At 42.4% G+C, this 19,801-nt stretch overlaps 1 protein-coding gene across 4 annotated transcripts in view; it reads left to right on the forward strand.

Annotated features, from left to right (window-relative positions):
• The first annotated feature begins 457 nt into the window (after nt 1–457).
• Rhot1 (ras homolog family member T1) overlaps nt 458–19,801 on the forward strand; it is a 71,568-nt gene continuing 52,224 nt past the window's right edge. For all 4 annotated transcript variants that reach the window (XM_036196064.1, XM_036196067.1, XM_036196065.1 and 1 more), the window contains exons 1-3: nt 458–737; nt 16,203–16,261; nt 18,499–18,580. In XM_036196064.1, coding sequence (XP_036051957.1) covers nt 662–737; nt 16,203–16,261; nt 18,499–18,580 — 217 coding nt within the window. In that variant the 5' untranslated portion in view covers nt 458–661. The remainder of the gene's footprint in view (nt 738–16,202; nt 16,262–18,498; nt 18,581–19,801) is intronic.

Here is a 19,801-nt window from a genome sequence, read left to right on the forward strand (position 1 = left end):
TGCTTTGTGACCCTGGACAAGGAACTTCTGTTCTTATTCTGTAAAACTAGTAGGATGTGGTGTTGGAGAGATAGCTCGGAGGTTAAGGTGCACTGGCTGCCCTTCCAGAGGTCCTGAGTTCAATTCTCAGCAACCACATGTTGGCTCACAACCAATCTGAAATGGAATCTGATACCCTCGTCTGACATAAAGATGTACATGCAGATAGAGCACTTGCCACAGGAAGTAAATAAATAAATAAATAAAGAAAACCTAGCTAAATGTAAGGGAAAAAAAAAAAAAAAGGGCGGGGGTAGGGGATCCGACTATGGAATCTTGACACATCTCCAACGAACAAACTTTTCGGGTTTTGCGCTACCGTCAGCCTGCCCGCGAGGGCGCTGTTCCAGCCACGAGAGCGTTCGCGTTCCGAAAGCGCGTGTCCCTCGCCGCACGCCGTCGCCCCCGCCGCCGCGCCTGCCGCCGCCCGCGTCCGCGGAGCCGGAGGAGGCGGAGCTGGCTTGTCCCGGCTCCAGAGCGGAGCGGCAGCCGAGGAGGCGGTGCGGCGAGTCAGGGAGGCCGAGGCTCGGGCGCAGAGGCCTGAGAGGCTGGCAGGAGACGGTGGTAGCGCGGGGAGAGCGGCGCCACGGGCTGGGCGCTCCCGGCGTGAGGCGTGCGCTCCATGCGTGCGGGCCGAGCGCGGCCCCTGCGAGCCTCCGACATGAAGAAAGACGTGCGGATCCTGCTAGTGGGAGAACGTGAGTCCGCGCCCTGCCCGGCCTCGCAGCCCCGTGCCCCCTCTAAGCCTGCCAGCCCCTCAGCTCACCCCTTCCCAGGCTTCTGCCCAGTCCTCTCTGTGCTCCTCGCAGGCCTTGTCCCCTTTACTCCCTAACGCCCGACCCTTTCGCGGCGAAGGTTCTCGCCTTCGCCTGCCTCCTCGAGTCCTTTCCTGTTGGGCCTCGGCGTTTCTCGGGCCACCTCCTGTCGGACCCTCTCTGATCGCCTGTCACTCGCTGCCAGGCAGATGTTGGACAGGCAGACTGAGCACTTGGGACTGCGGGAACCGGCTCGCGGGCACACTGGGGGAGGAGTGCAGAACTAGGCGACTTGTGGGCAAGGTCAGGTTTCTGGAATTTTTTTAAATTTTTTTTTCACTTGCTGTCTTCGCTGCAACTGTGCATGGGCATTAAGAGAGAGCGTTGGGTTGCTTGTGTAGCTCAGTAGAAGAGCTCGATCACCTACAGGCTCCAGCACAAGGGAGAAAAAAGACAAAGTTTAAGGTAGCGGGTTTTTGTTGTTGTTTTTTAGTTAAACATTTTTTTCTTTTGTTTTTACCTTTTGCCATGCTTGTGCCTTGCGTTGGAGTAACTCCTGGTAGTCGCGATATTTCCACAAAAATTTACTCGCAACTTCAGGTTAATACGAGAGAGTAGTTAGTGAACGGCACTTAACTAGGAAGGAACCTTTAGTGGAGGAACCTAAAAGTCTTAATTTCGCTCCTTGTTAGCCATCCCGTAGTTAGGTGGTATTTTATGAACAAGAGCAGGCATAATATATACACGCGTGGCCAAGACTCCCTAAGGATTGTTAGGTTTTACTTTTTTGCGAGTTAAAAAAAAAAAAGCCAACAATAACAACAATAGCGTTTTTGCTGGCTGACATTATGACATTACACCAGGGACTCCCGCTCTCACTGCAAGTTACATGACTCAGTTATTGAAAAGAGGGCGAGAGGACTTGAATCGGTTTAAAACTTGGTTGGTTAATGTTTTGCCATTGCTGGTATTCCGTTCTTTATTCCAAGCCACGTTACATTTGGAGTAGCCTCTACAGGTCACTGTGATACATCCCAAAGGAGGAAAATGCACATATTAACATTTTTGTTTTTTTATTTTTTGACTTTGGGTAGGGTGTGCTCTTGGGACCCAGACGGGGAATCAGGAGTCCTAGAACTAGAGTTACTGGTGGTTTGAGCCATCCTGCTAGGCGCTGAGAACTGCACTTTGGTCCTCTGCTCTTAACCACTTCAGCCCCAGGTCTGCACATTTTTACTATGGTTAGAGTGTTCTTGGAGAAACCTAGTGTGGCGTCTCATGTCTGTAAAACCAGGACTTGGAAGAGTTAAGACAGGAAGCATTGCTGTGAGTTCAGTGCCAACCTGGTCTACGATAGAGTTCTAAGCCAGTCTGGGCACAGTGGGCCTGGCCTCAAAAAGGAGTGGGGGGTGGGCATGACTACTACAACGGACTATTTACCCATGTAGCTGTAGGTTGCTTTTTGTTTGTTTTGTTTTTTTGAGAAATCTTTAGTCAGAATTTGGAAGTAAGCTTAGCTAACTAAGCATCGTTTGCTTTTTGGCTTTCAGTTTTGAATTTTAGGTTTTGTTTATAATGATATCTTAATCTGTATTTTTCATCAAGCTCTCAGATAGTAAAGGAGGCATTATTATTTAAGGTATGATTGGATTGGTGCTGATAGATTTGGAGCAAAATTAGGGGAAGTGAGCCAGTGACCCCTTAATTGTATTTTATAAAAGTCTGGTACTTTTTTTTAAAATCAGTTTTTCAAAAAGATGGGTACGTGTTTTGGATTTAGTGTTGAATATAGGAATCAATTATATAGCATTAATGTATAAACTATCTGAATAGAAATGCCATATAAGTAAGATTTAGTGTCACTCTTAGGACATTTGTATTCAACTTTAACAGTATTATTTAGGAATATGCAGAAGTTTAAAATTTATTAGTAATAAAAGCAAACAGCAGAATTGGTATAACTATATATAAGTTTTCTGATCATACAGAGAAACTTGATATAAGAGAAAGCTTTAGTTTTTGAGGGAGACACTTTTTTTCCCCTAAAGGGTGGTACCAACTGTGCTGATGGCACACATCTATAATCCATTACTCAGGAGTCTGAAGCAGGAGGATGGCAAATCAAAATTCTAGAGTATATAGTTTAGTAGTAGGGCACTTGCCTGATATACCTGAGCCCCTAGGTTTAATCTCTGCAGACACGCAGCGGAAGGTTGGTGCCAAAGTTTCAGGCTGTCCACTATTAAGATAAACTGTAGCCGGGTGTGGTTGCACATGTCTTTAATCCCAGCACTTAGGAGGCTAGGATTACTGGCCTGTGCCACCCTTCTTAGTTGATACTGTTCTTGGTATCAAACCAGGAGGCTGGGTACTTGCTTGGAAAGTACTCAGGTGAGCTCCTCCACTCTTGTATTCATATATCTTCAAATTTTAATGTTGAAAGTATAGTTATACTCAATTGAAATGTAGGATTTCAGTAATTTTAATGGCTGGTTTTGGTAGGAAAGTCTTTTTAAGCTTTACTTCTTTCTTTCTTTTTTTTTTTGTTTTTGTTTTTTTTGTTTTTCAAGACAGGGTTTCTTTATGTGTAGCGCTGGCTGTCCGGGAACTTGCTTTATAGACCAGGTTGTCCTCAGACTCAGACATCCACCTGCCTCTGCCTAGTGAGTGCTGGGATTAAGGTGTGTGCTGCCACTACCCAGTCTAAACCTTACTTTTACCTTTGTTTATTTGTGTGTAAATCTGAGCAGTTTATGGGAGTTTGTTCTCTCCCTCTGCCATGTCTGATCTGGGGACTGAACTTTGGTAGTTAGGCTTTGTCAAAAGTGCTCTTACCTGCTGAGCAGTCTCACAGGCCCGACTTTCTGAGATTTAACGTAAATACTTGTCAGCCTTTAGCCAAGTTGTAACATTTTGAATTCTAGATTGGGCATACACTTGTCATCCTAGCATTCAGGAGGGAGAAGATATTACAGGTTAAGACCAATCTGGCTTATCTAGTGAGTTCTGGGCAAGTCAGTCAAGGCTACATAGTGAGATACTAGCTAAACACACACACACACACACACACACACACACACACACACACACACACACGCACGATTTAAATATTTAATGATTAAATAGTAGGTAAATGTGTGTCAGAGTATTGTAATACAGATCTGACACATTTATTCCTGTAGTATTAGAAAAAAGTGGTTATGATTTGAGCTTTTAACGTGTTTGTTTAAGTACATCTAGTTTTTAGTTGCCTTAAGATGGTTGGGGGTGGAGGAGGCAAAGAGAAAGAAACATCCACCGGTTCTGGTATTGTGGATTTCAAGTCTATTCTTTTGTGTTGTTCTGTTACTTTGTATTCCTGTCAGTGTCTGCCCCTGAACCAGGCAGTGGCAACTTCATTCATTGCTCTGAAATGGTACATAGTTTCAATATTGTGTTGTCCCATTCCTCCTGCTGTACTGCTGAGGTGAAAAGGGTATTTTCTTGGCCCTTTTATGACCCGTTGAGGCATCATGCTAACTAACTGCTTTCTACTTAGTGAAAAGATGAAGGAACTTAGGCTGCCTGTAAAATCTTAAGGCAATTTGCTCTCAGAGAATAACAAAGTATTTTAAATGTTATTTATGTTATAGTTTAATTATTGTTTTTCAAATACCATTCAGATCAAAAGTGAATTATTATTATCACGAAACATATTCCTAAAAGTCTTTAAAAGTGCACTCACAGCACTTGGGAGGCAGAGGCAGGTGGATCTCCGTGAGTTCAAGGCCAGCCTGGTCTACAGAATGAGGTTCAGGACAGCTAGGGCTACACAGAGAAACCCTGTCTCGGGGGAAAAAAAAACCAAAAACAAACAAACAAAAAAATCAGACCAGCCAAGATAGCTTATGGGGCAAAGGTGCTGGCTACCAACTCTCAACCTGAGCTCAGTCCCTGGACCCACATGGTGGAAGGAGAGTGGCAACTCTTGAAAGCTGCCCTCTGACCTTCACACATGTACTGTGGCGAATATGTGCACTTGAGAGTGCCCAAATGTGTACGCACGCACACACGCACACACGCACTCACTCCTGCTCTCCAGTGTCTTGTTTGCTCTCCTGGTACTGTGTTGATCAGACTTGGAGAAAGGTATATAGGTGTGGACAACAATTGTCCTCCATGCCATTGCCTACCTATGATTAGTGAACTCACTCCGTAGACCAGATTGGTTTTGAGCTCATAGAGATCCACCTGCTTCTGCCTCACAGGTGCTGGGAACCAAAGGTGTGCACCACCACCATCACATTTGGCTAAACCACCATACCTTTAATTGTTCCTTGGGAACAACACAGTCATCCCCTCCTTCCCTTCCTCCCTCTCTCCTTTTGAGAGAAAGTATCGCGTTGTAGACCAGGTTTGTTTGGAAGGCCATTATGTAGACCAAGCTGGCCTCACCCCTGGCTATCCTGCCTTAGCCTCCCATTATGGGGCAGGTCCTTGCTGGGGTTAGTTATCCAAATGCTAAAGGTTAGTAGTTAATAAATGTAACTTCATAGTCCCCCTCCTCCCCATTTTATTCTAATTACAGTTGTTTAGGAAGAATCAACACTTTTGCCTGTGTGTGTGTTTGGTTTTTCTTTTTCTTTTTTTTTTCTTATTTATTTATTTATTTATTTGTGTGTGTGTGTGTGTGTGTGTGTGTGTGTGTGTGTTTGGTTTTTCAAGGCAGGGATTCTTTGTGTAGCCCTAGCTGTCCTGAAACTCACTCTGTAGACCAGGCTGACCTCAGATTCACAGAGATCCACCTGCGTCAGCCTCCTGAGTGCTAGGATGAAAGATGTGTGCCATCAGTCTGATGAACTGAGACTTTTTTTTTTTTTTTTAAGATTTATTATGTATATAGTATTCTGCCTGCATCTATACCTGCAGGCCAGAAGAGGGCACCAGATCTCATTATGGATGGTTGTGAGCCACCATGTGGTTGCTGGGGATTGAACTCAGGACCTCTGGAAGAATAGCTAGCTAGTGCTCTTAACCTCTGAGCCATCTCTCCAGCCCCAAGACTTCTTAATATAAAAAAGAAACATAAAATAAAAAGAACCATTTCTTTTGTCATTTGAACAAAAGGGTGTTTGTTAGCAAGAAAACTAGCCAATATGACTGGAAGGGTGATAATTGGAATGGCAGAATGTTATTTTTCTTTCATAAATATTAGGAATTTTCTGTCATTTAGAACTAGATCAAAAGAGCTGATAAAAAGACAAATTTCAAACCCAGATAAATCTAGATAATTTGTTCTATATTATATTTTTCCAAGGAGGGACTATTTAGAAGCATGTAGTCTCAGACAGGTGGTTTTTTTGTTTTTTTGGGGTTGTTTTTTTTTTTTTTTTTTGGTTTTTCGAGACAAGGTTTCTCTGTGTAGCTTTGCGCCTTTCCTGGAACTCACTTGGTAGCCCAGGCTGGCCTCGAACTCACAGAGATCCACCTGCCTCTGCCTCCCAAGTGCTGGGATTGCAGGCATACAGGTGTGCTCCACCACCCCCCGTGGTGTGTTATAATGGAGACCTCTGTCTTTAAGAATAACTATAATCTTGCATTTTATAAGTCACTTAATTATTTCTCAGGCAAAATAAGATAGTTGGCTAACAAAAGAAAATTTTTATCTTTCATATTAATGTGTTAAATATGTATATCAAACTTACATTGCAGTTTATATATTGGTTATAACATTTTATTTGTAATACATTGTTATGGACTTTATTATAAATGTATTTTATATAATATTTATACTGTAATCTTTGTAGTAAATATAAATTCTAACTAGTATAATATTTAAAGAAGAATTGAGGATTTCTTTTCCTCATGGAAATGTTTCTGGAGCAGTTGAAAGAAAAATGTTTTGTTTCTTTTTGAGACAGGTCTCACTTGTAGCTCTGGTTGACCTGGAACTCCCTATGTAGACCAGGCTGGCCTTGGACTCAAAGAGATCCTCCTGCCTCTGCCTCTTAAGGACTGGGATTAAAAGTGTGCCATCATGTCTAGCTCTAGATGGAATTTTTATAATGTAGTGAGTTAAATTGCCCCAGATTGTTTTCTAGATGAGCAAATAAATAAAATCACACTCTGAGAAGTGGTAATGATACAGATGACTTTAACTGAGTTAGCCACACTCCTTGGGCCCACTGTCTTGTGTGTCCGTTTTTAAGCATCAGTAAAGTTGTTCAGTTGTGGTCTTTACTCTTGCTGTGTTAGAGGCCTCCCCTATTGAATATGTCTGTAGTTTGATAGGAGCCTGCTACTGTTCAGGCAGCCAGAACTGCCCTTTGGACTACTGGGCTGAACAGCGAAGAAATCTGACTTTCCTCATAATCCTGTTCTCTCTATTCTGAGACACAGGGGCCCAGTGGGTCTGAGGGTAAAGAAGGCTGCTATGACTAGGAAGAAGATGGTCCTAATGAGTTTGCCATTTGATTTCCTTGGTGCTAGGGATGCTGTAGTGAATAGCAAATAGTCTCTGCTCTTGAGAATTTCTAGAAATTTTCTGGAAATGCATAGTAGCTGGTGAGAAATATCCTATTTTTATCAAAGACTAGGAAGAACTCAGGAGCCCACTGTTGTTATGATGGAGGATTGTCTGGGTCTTATACAGATGCAGTACTCTTAAGAATATACATTTTGGGGAAAAAAAGAAAAAAAAAGAATATACATTTCTTGAGTTTGTACAGTAGCACATTCCAGTAATCCTAGTTCCCAGGAGGCAAGAGGCAGGAGGATTACTGCAAATCTGAGGCAATTCTGTATATCGAGTTCCAGTCAGAATCCCCAAACCACACAAAAGAATCCATGTGTCTTCAGGACATCAACAGATATTTTTTTCTTCCTAGAGGCCAAATTACTGATTTTTCTTTCATTTATTTGTTTGTTTGTCTATTTATTTTGTTTTTTTGCTTGTTTCCCCCCCACCCCAGACATGGTTTCTTTATATAACAGCTGTGGCTGTCCTAAGACTCACTCTAAATCATGCTGGCCTCAAACTCATAGAGATCCACCTGCCTTTGCCTTCTAAATGCTGGGATTAAAGGTGTGTGTCACCACCACCCAGTTTATTTTGATTTTTGAGTCTGTCTCTGTTGGGAGTAAAGGCATTTTTCTTTTTAAATGGCCCTTCCTCCTTCCCCTCCCAGAGTCTTGTACATGTTAAGCTGTTGATCTACCACAGACTTATACCACAGCCACAGATGAGTTTCCTGACATATTGTTGTTTACAGACGTGTGCTGTTGTTTGTTTTTTGGCTCTTTTGGGGGGCTGCCACCCAGCTCCCAAATAAATCACATGCAGAGGCTTATTGTTACTTAATAAATGCCTGGCCTTAGCTTGGCTTCTTTCTTTCCAGCTTTCCTTAAATTATTCCATCTATCTTTTGCCTCTGGGCTTTTCCCATTCTCTTTCTTCTGTAAATCTTACTCTTACTCTGTGGCTTGCTGTGTAGCTGGGCGACTGGCCCCTGGAGTCGTCTCCTCCTCCTCCTCCTCCTCCTCCTCCTCCTCCTCCTCCTCCTCCTCCTCTCACTAAATCTCTTTTCTTCCTTCCTCCCAGATTTCTCCTTCTATATATTCTCTCTGCCTGCCAGCCCCACTTGTCCTTTCTCCTGCCTTGCTGTTGGCTCTTCAGCTCTTTATTAGACAGGCACAGTAACACAGCTTCACAGAGTTAAACAAATGCAACATGAACAAAAGTAACACGTCTTAAAATAATATTCTTCAACAGACTTGAGAAGCAGATTTCTTTCTTTTCTCATGTCCTCTCTGCTCCCCCATTTCCCCTGCTTTTAAATAGAGGGGTTGAACACAGTGCTTGTCCCTTTTTTATGACAGTTTGGTTTGTCTTATTTAATACGTTTTCGTGACTATTTCCATGTAGTATGTAAGACTAAATTTATATGTAGACAATCATGCAAATAGTTATCAAATGAACTAATAGGGGTCTGCATAAGAGATGAATCTTGGAAAGCAGAAATTCAAATTTGTATGTTCTTCCAGTGTTTCTTAGTTTGAGGAAAACAGTTCAGGAGACACGTGTATTTGTGTGGAACTAGATTTCTTGGATACCAGATTTGTTGTTCTCAGGTTTTTTATTTTGTTTTTTGTTTTTTGAGACAGGGTTTATCTGTGTAACAGCTCTGGCTGTCCTGTAATTCACTTTGTAGCCCAGGCTGGCCTTGAACTCACAGAGATTCACCTGGCTCTACCTCTTGAGTGCTGGGATTGAAGCCATGTACCACCACCAATTGGCTTTTTTTTTTTCTCATTTTTTTTTTTTGAGGCATATTGCACTTTGATAAACATGAAATTCTCATGCCCTCTGCATTCTGATACCTGTTCTTTGTTATCAGCTTGGTGTCCTGAAAAGTTCTACTCAGTTTTAATGCTACATAGAGTAAGTATCAGTTCTTACAAACTGAAAGGCATGGCCCCCAAGATTGCTCTTACTTTAGATGCTAGGTACAAGTAGGATTTTAGTCAAACAGTTAAAAGGGGGCTTCTCACAGCTCCCTCAAACTTACTCATTCTCTAGAAAATGTTATACTTATGCTCATGTGAATGAGCATCTAGATGGGGAGATGCACAAGGAAGGTTGGAAGGGTCTGGGGTTTCGGTGGAATTAAGGTATATAACCTTACTGGTGTGTTCACTAACCTGGAAGTTCTGAGACTTGATGGTTAGAGGTTTTATATGGGGTCTCATTTTGTAGGTACAATTAAACCATTGCCACATAAGATTGGACTAAGCTCCAGTCCCCCTTTTCAAACTTTCTAGGTTTTAGGATGAGGCTGAAGGTCCCAACTCTCTACCCATGAGGTTGGATTTTTCTGGTGACCAACCTTTATTTCTGAAGCTATCTTGTCTGTATCTCCTTACGTTTTTTTTTTTATAATATGGACTTGTATAGTTACTTATAAGAAAAGACCTAGCTATTGTTAGGAAATAGCAAGGGATTTTGAAGCTCCTTGTCACAGCTTCACACTCCACTTTGTTTTATGAAATTCCAACCTTAGTTTTTTGCTAAGAACGCATTAGATACAATGATTTGAGAGAGAGAGAGAGAGAGAGAGAGAGAGAGATATTTTTTTTTGTTCGAGCTGAGGACTGAACCCAGGGCCTTGAGCTTGCTAGGCAATTGCTCTACCACTGAGCTAAATCCCCAACCCCTTGTTTTGTTTTATCAGATGGTTTTTCTGTGTAGTGCTGGTTGTCCTGGAACTCACTTTGTAGGTTGGGCTGGCCTCGAACTCAGAAATCTGTCTCTGCCTCCTGAGTGCTGGATTAAAGGCATGCACAGCTACCACCACCTGGCTAGAGTTTATTTTTTAATTATTATTTTATTTTTTATCTGTGTGTATGTGCATAAGTATGTATGCACGTATGAAAGTCAGAGAACAACCTGTGGGAGTCAGTTTTCTTCTACTGTGTGGGTCCTGGAGATTGAACTCAGCTTGTCAGGCTTGGCAGCAGGTGCCTGTACCCCCTTGAGTCATCTTGATGGCCCGCAGTGTGCAGTAGTTACCTTCCCTGTTCCTCCTCTAGTTCAGTGTGGGCCTTAAGTCCAGAAACTCACTCACTCTTAAGAAAAGCTTTGGGGGGCTGGAGAGTGGCCGAGTGTGTAAGAGCACTGGCCATCCTTCTAGAGCGGGGACTTGGGTTCCATTCCCAGCACCCATGTGGCAGTTGACAGCCATCTGTAGCTCCAGTTCCAGGGGATCCGACACCCTCTTCTGGCCTCCACATGCAGTACTAGCATGTGATGCATGGCCTATGTTCAGGCCAATACACAAGAAGATAAGTCTTTAAGAAAGAAAAGGAGAGCCGGGCAGTGGTGGCACACGCCTGCAATCCCAGCACTCGGGAGGCAGAGCCAGGTGGATCTCTGTGGGTTCGAGGCCAGCCTTGTCTACAGAGTGAGATCCAGGACAGGCTCCAAAGCTACAGAGAAACCCTGTCTCAAAAAAGCAAAACAAAACAAAACAAAACAAAAAAAGGTGTTTGAAACGGGTTGGTACACAGACATTGTTTCCCTGGCATGGTTACTGTACCTGGGCATGGACATCCAGTCAGAGAGTGCTTGAGACCCTCCACTCATAAAATTAGAAGATTCCATTCACTAGCTTTGTTTACAGGTATCTGGTTATATGTCCATGTAGACTCACACATGGTAAGTACATATATCTGTTATAGTCATGGTGTCTTAATACAGATCACGGCACAGAATTAGTTCAGTGGAGGCAGTGCGAGCTTTGGTAGCTCTCGGGGGGTCTTAGGCTCGGGTAGAACTGAAAAGCCCTGAAGAGATGACTAATATGCAAGAGTACAGAAGGGACAGGGAATGGTTTTTGGGTGAGAAAAACCATGTGAGGAGGGAGATGGGACTCATTGTGGCTAGTTAGTGCTTGTGCCTGTGTGAAACATTATTTGTGCAAATTGCCTAAGTGGACAACAGTGGGAAACGAGATTAGGTAGGTGAGCTGCAGTTAGATGATGCTACTTTTCAAGAGAATGATTTTAGTGTAGTGAGGTAGGAGGTTGAGAATCAAAAAAACCGAGTTAGAAAATGAAGGCTGTGTAAAAAAATGGAATTGACTCCTCCCACCCCCACCCCAAGGTTTCTTTGTGTAACAACTTTGACTGCCCTGGAACTCACTCTGTAGATCTGGTTAGCCTCGAACTCACAGAGATCTGCCTGCCTCTGCCTCCCAAGTGCTGGGATTAAAGGCGTGCGCCACCACCACCTGACTGGAATTGACAATTGTTGGTAGATTAATGAAGGTAGAACGTTGGGAAATGGGAAATGTCTAAATGAAAGTACCAGGGTTGGGGATAAAGCGCTTGCCTAGCAAGCACAAGGCCCTGGGTTCGGTCCTCAGCTCTGGAAAAAAAAAAAAAAAAAAGAAAGTACCAGAATTAGACAGAAGGGCAAGCAGAGACAGACAAAAACCTCAGTCTAGGTCCAGTGTGGCAGGTGCTGGTGGTTCTAGCACTCAGGAGGTGGGAGGATTGCTTGGAGGACTGCCCAGGAGTTCCTATGTAGTAAGGCTCCTCTAAATAGCAATGAGAAAAATTTAACAGAATTTCAATGCAAAATAAGAAGCCAAGTCAGAGATGGCAGTTTATCCTGCTGTGTAGAAAGTGTTGACTTTGTTGATGGTTACTCTAAAGCCTGTTTGGATGTAGTGTGTGTCTGTGGCTTTGTGCAGTGTTGTGAACACCTAAGACATATAGAAGTGCTCCAGAAATATCTGCTGGGTCTAGGGATAGAGCTCAGGGCAGTGCACTGGCGCAGCATTTGAAAGGCCTAGGGTTTGATCTCAGCACACACACTCCATGCGCACAAGAAGACATAAAAAGATCTAAAGGGATCTAGCAGGGGTGGGGGTGGGGTGAGGGGGAGTGGGGGGATGGTGATGGGAGGGTGGTGCTGCTGGTGCTGCTGGTGCTGCTGCTGCACGCCTTTAATCCCAATACTTGGGAGGCAGAGGCAGGTGGATTTCTGTGAGTTTGAGGCCAACCTGGACTACAGAGTGAGTTCCAGGACAGGCACAAAGCTCCACAGAGAAACCTGTGTCGGGGAAAAAAAAAAAAGAAGGTATCTCATTTTCATTTGTCAATATTTAAGATCAACACTGATATCTGTAACTCTAGAACTTGCCAATTTTTAAACACCAAAATAAATTAAAATAGTACTTATTTGGCAGTTTCTAGTGGCATATATTTTATTTTAGAAAATATGAAAGGCCAGGGATAGTGACACATACCTTTAATCCCAAGAATCAGGAGTCAGAGTCAGGGTGATTTCTGAGCCCAAGGCCAACATGGTTTACATAGTGAGTTCCAGGACAGTCACAGCTACATAGTGAGACCCTATCTCAAAAAGAAAAAAATAAATTCACATTCATTCTTGACTACACACACATTGTGAATTCAAGGCCAGCCTAGGCTACATGAAACTCTGACTCAAAACAAGCAATGCTTCCAGTTTTAAAGAGACATTACAGCCTTTTTTTTTTTTTCATTTTCTTTTTTGGTTTTTCCAGACATGGTTTCTCTGTGTAGTTTTGGTGCCTTCCCTGGATCTCGCTCTGTAGACCAGGCTGGCTTCAAACTCACAGAGATCTGCCTGCCTCTGTCTCTGCCTCCTGAGTGCTGGGATTACAGGCGTGCGCCACCACCGCCCAACTTTCTTTTTTCATTTTCTATAAAGGATAGTAGTGAATAAAGTCAATAGATTGGAAAATGGTACTATATTTGTGGTTAATTTCCTATCTGTGACATGGTACTTTGTCTACATAGGAGAATAAGGTTGCCTTTAGGAAATACACACTAAGATACAATTATTGGGACTGGAGGTTCAGAACACTGCCTGCTCTTCAAGAGGTCCTGAGTTCAATTCCCAGCAACCACATGATGGTTCATAACCATCTATAATGGGATTAGATGCCCTCTTCTGGCCTGCGGGCCTACATGCCTCCCTCCAAAAGGTAGAATTGTTCTCAAATGGTCCTGTGTCTCTGTGTCTAGCCAGTCATTAGTTGGTAAGCTTATGTAATGTAGTAGACACATCTACTGCTGGAGTAAGAGTGAGACAGATAAGGGATAATGCACACACACACTATAAAGTGTTACATGTTATGTGGGGAATGTGGGTTAAGGATAGGTATAGACTCAGCATGGTGGTATATGCCTGTATTTTAAGCACTTAAAAGGCTGAGGCAGGCCGGGCAGTGGTGGCGCATGCCTGTAATCCCAGCACTCGGGAGGCAGAGACAGAGGCAGGTGGATCTCTGTGAGTTTGAGGCCAGCCTGGTCTCCAAAGCGAGTTCCAGGAAAGGCACAAAGCACACAGAGAAACCCTGTCTCGAAAAACCAAAAGAAGAAAATAAAATTAAGGCTGAGGCAGGCAGAATGCTTTGAGTTTGAAACCAGTCTAGTTTATACTCTGAGTTCCTAGACTATAGAGTGAAGCCCTGTCTCAAAGTGGGGAAAAAGCAAGCCTGTGAGATGGCTCAGTGAGTAAAGGTGCCTGCCACCAGCCTTGAAGAGTGGGTGTTACTCTAATTAATCGCCAGTGAACCAGTGACTATTTTAACTGAAGTGTATTACTTGCTTGTGAGGGCTGCATGCTGACTCTTGATTAACATTCCCTTTCTGTATTCTTCGCAGTCTTTAAAAGCATGGCAAAAGAGAGTACTGGCTTGACCATCAGGAGACAAGCTATTCTCTTAGGTCCACTGCTCATCTTTTAGTGAGATTTTTAAGGAAATCACTGTCTCTGAGTCACACATTTCCTGTCTGAAAACTATGGAGAGCTGTATAAGCTAGTATTGTTAGATTCTAGGAGTTTTGTAATGTTGGCTGTGTTCAAAACAGAAATAACTTGGCCAGGCAGTGTTGGCTCATGCCTTTAAAATCCCAGCACTCAGGAGGCAGAGGCAGAGGCAGGCGGATCTCTGTGAGTTCGAGGCCAGCCTGGTCTACAGAGAGATATCCGAGGCAGGCACCAAAACTACACAGAGAAACCCTGCCTCGAAAAATCAACCAAAAAAACAAACAAACAAACAAACAAACAAAAACCCAGAAATAACTTGTTGTGAGCCACATGTCAAAAGTCTTTTTTGACATAAGAAAACTAAAAAGTATATAGAGGACCTAGAGAGATGACTCAGTAGTTAGGAGTGCTTGCTGTTATTCCAGAGGACACAGTTATTTCCCAGCACCCACACGGGGCAGGTCACACCCAGGTGATCCTATACTATCTTCTGGACTCTGGGGGTAGCCACACACATGTACATATACCTGCACACATATAGACATGTGGTGGTATTGTGTTCCCCAAAATATTGTGCATCCTAATAAACTTATCTGTGGTCAAAGAACAGAACAGCCACTAGATACAGAAGCTAGAAAATGGTGGCACTCACACCTTTAATCCTGGCATTCCAGAGGCAGAAATCCCTCTGGATCTCTGTGAGTTCAAGGCCACGTTGGAAACAGCCAGGCATGGTGACACACCACTTTAATCCCAAAAAGTGAGCCTTTAATCCCAGGGAGTGATGGCAGAAAGCAGAAAGGTATATAAGGCATGAAGACCAGAAACTAGAAGCTTTTAGCTGGTTAAGCTTTTAGGCTTTGAGCATCAGTTCAGCTGAGGTCCATTTGGATGAGGACTCAGAAGCTTCCAGTCTGTGGAAACAGGGTCAGCTGAGGAATTGGTGAAGTGAGGTAGCTGTGGCTTGTTCTGCTACTCTGATCTTTCAGCATACACCCCAATACCTGGCTCCGGGTTTGTTCTTATTAATAAGACCATTTAAGATTCATGCTACGTAGACATGTACACATAAAATAATAAAAAAGCATTCTTAAAATAGTCTATAGAAACACTACCTGTGAGACCATAGAGTTTGTCTCTCAACTTGCATAAACTCTCTGTGCTGTTTGGACCAGTGCACTCTTCTGTGTGTTTTAGTCATTCATCATTTTCCAGGATCGGACTTGTTCAGTTTACTCTTCTTTTATAATCATTTAGGAAGTGACTGAGGTTGTTCTTAATTCTTAGAAATTACCATCTTTCACATTTGGACTTGTTTTTGAAATTGTACTTTGCCACTGTGGCAGATACTAACAGGTAGGTATCTGTTTTCCTCTAGTAGCTTGGACAGACTTGGTTGGTAAGCACTTAGATTTGACTGTAGAAATTATATGATCAGAAAAGTTACTGGAGTAGAGAAGTCAGATTTCAGAATAAAGATTGAGATTTTTAACTTTCCTTTATTAAAAAGATCAATGGGACAGAATTTTTTTTTTTACCTTGTTACCAACCCTTAAAATACAGAACAAACAAGAAAGAAAGTACACATGTAGGAATATAGACACTCTGATCTCCTTGTGTTGGTGAGGATGTATATTGATGTATTCTCTTGTGAACATAATAACAATGTCAGTTAAATATAAAGCAGCTCAGGTGCTAACTTGAATTGCACTTCAAGGAATTTATGTTGTAGAATATGAATTACAACATTATTCATAAAGGTGAAATTTAGAAATGATCTTAATGTTCATTTTTGGGAACGTTAAGCAGTTCATGTTATGGGATTGGTTCTTAGACAACTCTCAGTAGGTAATGCAGGAAGGTTTTTGTTACTGTGTTCTCTTCTGTTCTTCCCTCAAACTTGACATCCTATTTCCTCAGCTTCCCCAAGCAGCTAGAATCACAGGCAAATGCTAAGATGCCTGAGCTGCAGGAGGCTTTTGTGATACTGTGAAATGGGCTTATGATTGCCTTTTCCCAAACTGCTAATAACTCCTATGTGGTTACTGGATTTGAGTTCCTGTAGAACCAAAATAGTTCATTAAATAATTTTTTTTTTCTTTTAACAGCTAGAGTTGGGAAGACATCACTGATTATGTCTCTGGTCAGTGAAGAATTTCCAGAAGAGGTAAACATTTAATTTCTTATTTAGTGTGTATATGTTTTTAATTAATAAAAAATAAAGTGATATGTCAGGGCCACCTTCACGTGTTTCTTCAACAGTCAGGATTTTTCTGTTTTGTTTTTTATTTTATGTGAATTGGTGTGAGGGTGTCAGATCCCCTGGGGCAGGAGTTACAGATGGTTGTGAGCTGTCATATGGGTGCTGGGAATTGAACCTGGGTCCTCTGGAAGAGCAGCCAGTGCTCTTAACCACTGAGCCATCTCTCCAGCCTCCAATAGTCAGTACTTTTAAAAAGCTCATATTAGTTTATAGAGGACATCACTTTAAGAAAGAGCCTAAGTTCTCATTTTGTGCCTTTGACTTTGTCATTAAAATTTTTTTTTTTACATTGTGTGTGTGCGTGTGTGTGTGAGTGTGTGTGTGTGTGTGTGTGTGTGTGTGTGTGTGTATGCATGCATGTGTGTTTGCTATCAGAGGGCAACTAATGTGAGTCAGTTCTCTCCTTTCCTGGGGGTCCTAAGGATCGACTTTAGATCAACAGTCTTGTTGGCAGGTCACTGAGCTATCTTACCAGCCAATGGCTTTGTCATTTATGTCATCAACTAAGGTTGTTTCATTTTTGAAATGGTGGCAAAAAGGATCACCTGTGTATCCTGTTCTTAGAATTAAAATGTTTTCCAGAACACCAAACGTGAAGGAGAGGCTGAGTTTTGTATGAATTAAAACTAGATTTAGGGTCTGGGTACCACTTGCCTTCTGCCTGGTGCTGTCAGTCTGTGAGATGTTTTTGTCAGAACTACTAGAATTCTGACACAACTAATATTATCTGCCTGCTTCATTTTATAAATTAGAAATGAGTTCATTCTGTTTTGCCTATAGATCCAAAGACTTGTGTATGACAGTAAATTAATAGTAGTGAAGTGCCACCAGAAACAAGGTGGTATTATTACTAATAATATATGTAATATATCTATTATTGGTATTTTGAGACAGGGTCTCGTGTAATTCAGGCCAGCCTCAAACTTATTATGTAGCTCAGGATGACCTTGAACTCCTGATCTTCCTACCTCTTCCCTGGTACTGTGATTGCATGTATGTACCACCATACTGGGATATCCCAGTGTGAGGAGATGCTGTAAAGTTAGGACATTGTTAGAGAATACTGCATCTCTGCAACAGCATTAGTTAATTTGGTTTATTTTCTGAGGCACAGTCCGTATAGTACAGGCTGGTCTTGAACTTACTATGTCGGCACGGCTGACCGTGACTTTTCTCTGGTCTTTCCACATCTCCCTCCCAAATACTGAGATTACAGGTCTGGCTTATCTTTTGTTTCTCCGGAGTCTTATTAATGTCAGAGTTTGAGGCTGGAGAGAGAGCTCAGGACTTAAGAGCACTTGCTATTCTTCCAAAGGACCTGCATTCATTTCCCAGCATGTGTGTGGTGGCACATTGTAGCTGTAACGTTAGCCCCTGGGCATCGACACTTTTGTTGCACTCCACTCCCTCCCTATACACAGGTGTAAATGTACACACACATGGAAAAATAAAATTAGAGTTCACATTTACCTTTCTTCACTCTTATTTAGAAAGAAATAGCCTTACAGGTTTATTGTTGAGCTAGGAATTTGATGTGTCGTATGGCAGTGTCTTTGTTTTTCTGGATTCTTGTGGTGGTTGGGATAGAATCCAGGGTCTTGTGCATACCAAGCAAGAGCTTTACTGCTGAGCTATATCTCTCATTGATAGCATTTTCAATATTTATAATTCTGGGGTTTTGTTTGTTTGTTTTTTCAAGACAGGGTTTCTCTGTGTAGCTTTGGCATCTTTCCTGGAACTTGCTCTGTAGCCCAGGCTGGCCTCGAATTCACAGAGATCTGCCTGGCTCTGCCTCCCGAGTGCTGGGATTAAAGGCGTGCGCCACCACTGCCTGGCAACATTTATAATTCTATGGCTGCTATTTTTTTTGTTCCTTTCAGCATTGAAAAATCAAATAGTAATTCCTTAATTTGAAAAATGGAGTGTATTGTGGAATCATTAACATTAATTTAGAATTATTTAGGTTATACTATATAAAGTAAGTTTAACTAAGGAGCTAACAAGATGAAGACTCCAGTCTTCATCTACCTGCAAGAATAGTTTTGGAAGAAGGGCCTGATATAGATAAATCTACATGGTCTATTAGTAAGTTTGATTGATAATTTCTCCACATTTTTTTTTATATTTGTTTTCAAATAAAGGTTCCTCCTCGGGCAGAAGAAATCACCATTCCAGCTGATGTCACCCCTGAGAGAGTTCCAACACACATTGTTGATTACTCAGGTAATTGGTGGTCTCTTGTGGGTGAGACTCTGGAGTTAATTTAATAGCCTTGCAAACAGAACCTCACTAAGCTCTTAAAAATGTTCAGAAGTTCAGCATTTATGATCACATACTACTCTCTACCCCTCCACCCTACCCCTAGGCAGGTTTTCTCTGTGTAGCCCTGGCTGTCCTGGTACTCACTTTGTAGACCAGCTGGCCTCAAACTCAGGAATCTACCTGCCTCTGCCTCCTGAATGCTGCGATTAAAGGTGTGCACCACCACTACTTGACTAGATCATATACTATTCTTTGGGAGGACCTGAGTCCAATCCCCAGCACCTACGTCAGATGGCTTACAACCTCTTGTAACTCCAGGGTTATCAGTGCTTCTGACCACCACAGACTCATGTGGCCTGTACACCCATACACTTGCAGTCACACAAATATGAATAGGCATAGACATATGCGTGTATACTATGCACACACAGGTACTTAAAAAAGAGTGAGGAGATTCTGAATTTTAAAATTCGTTTAGGGACTGAGGATATAATTAATTACATAATGTTTTCCTAGCCCTGTTTTGATCTCCAGAATAATACACAAACATGTATATAATGATTTGTTGACCTCTGTGTATGTTCTTAAATTTCTCAATCTTTGTTACAAAAATATAAATTCAAATTAAAAACTGAATTAAAAATGGTCACTTTGGGAGCTGAGGAGATTGCTGAGCAAACATAAGGACCTGAGTGCAGGTACTCATACCTGCATAAAGGCTGGGCACTGTGGATCGCCAGCTCTAGGAGGAGGCAGAGCCAGGCACATCTCAGAGCTCACTGCCAGCCAGTTGAGCCAGTTTGTGAGCTGCAGGTTTATGAAACAGAAGAGTCGGGAAAAACACAGAGAGAGAGGTAGAGGAAGGACACCTGACCTCAGTGCCTAGCTTCCACATGTATGTACATACACAGACATGTACACACAGTCCATCTTATTGTTTCTGATAATTCTAAACTATACATATTACTGACTTTATTTACTTATTCACTGTGTGTGTGGACATCAGTGTGCTACAATATGTGTGGGGGTCAGAGGATACCTTGTTGGGTTTGATTCTCTCCTTCCACCATGTTGGGTTCCAGAGGTCGAACTCAGCCTGGCAACAAGAGCTCTTACCTACTGAGCCATCCTATCAGCCTGAAGGGAAACTCTTCTTTCTTGGTTGTCAGGCTACAGTGTGGC

This window comes from Onychomys torridus, chromosome 8 (assembly GCF_903995425.1).
Source record: "Onychomys torridus chromosome 8, mOncTor1.1, whole genome shotgun sequence".
NCBI lineage: Eukaryota > Metazoa > Chordata > Mammalia > Rodentia > Cricetidae > Onychomys > Onychomys torridus.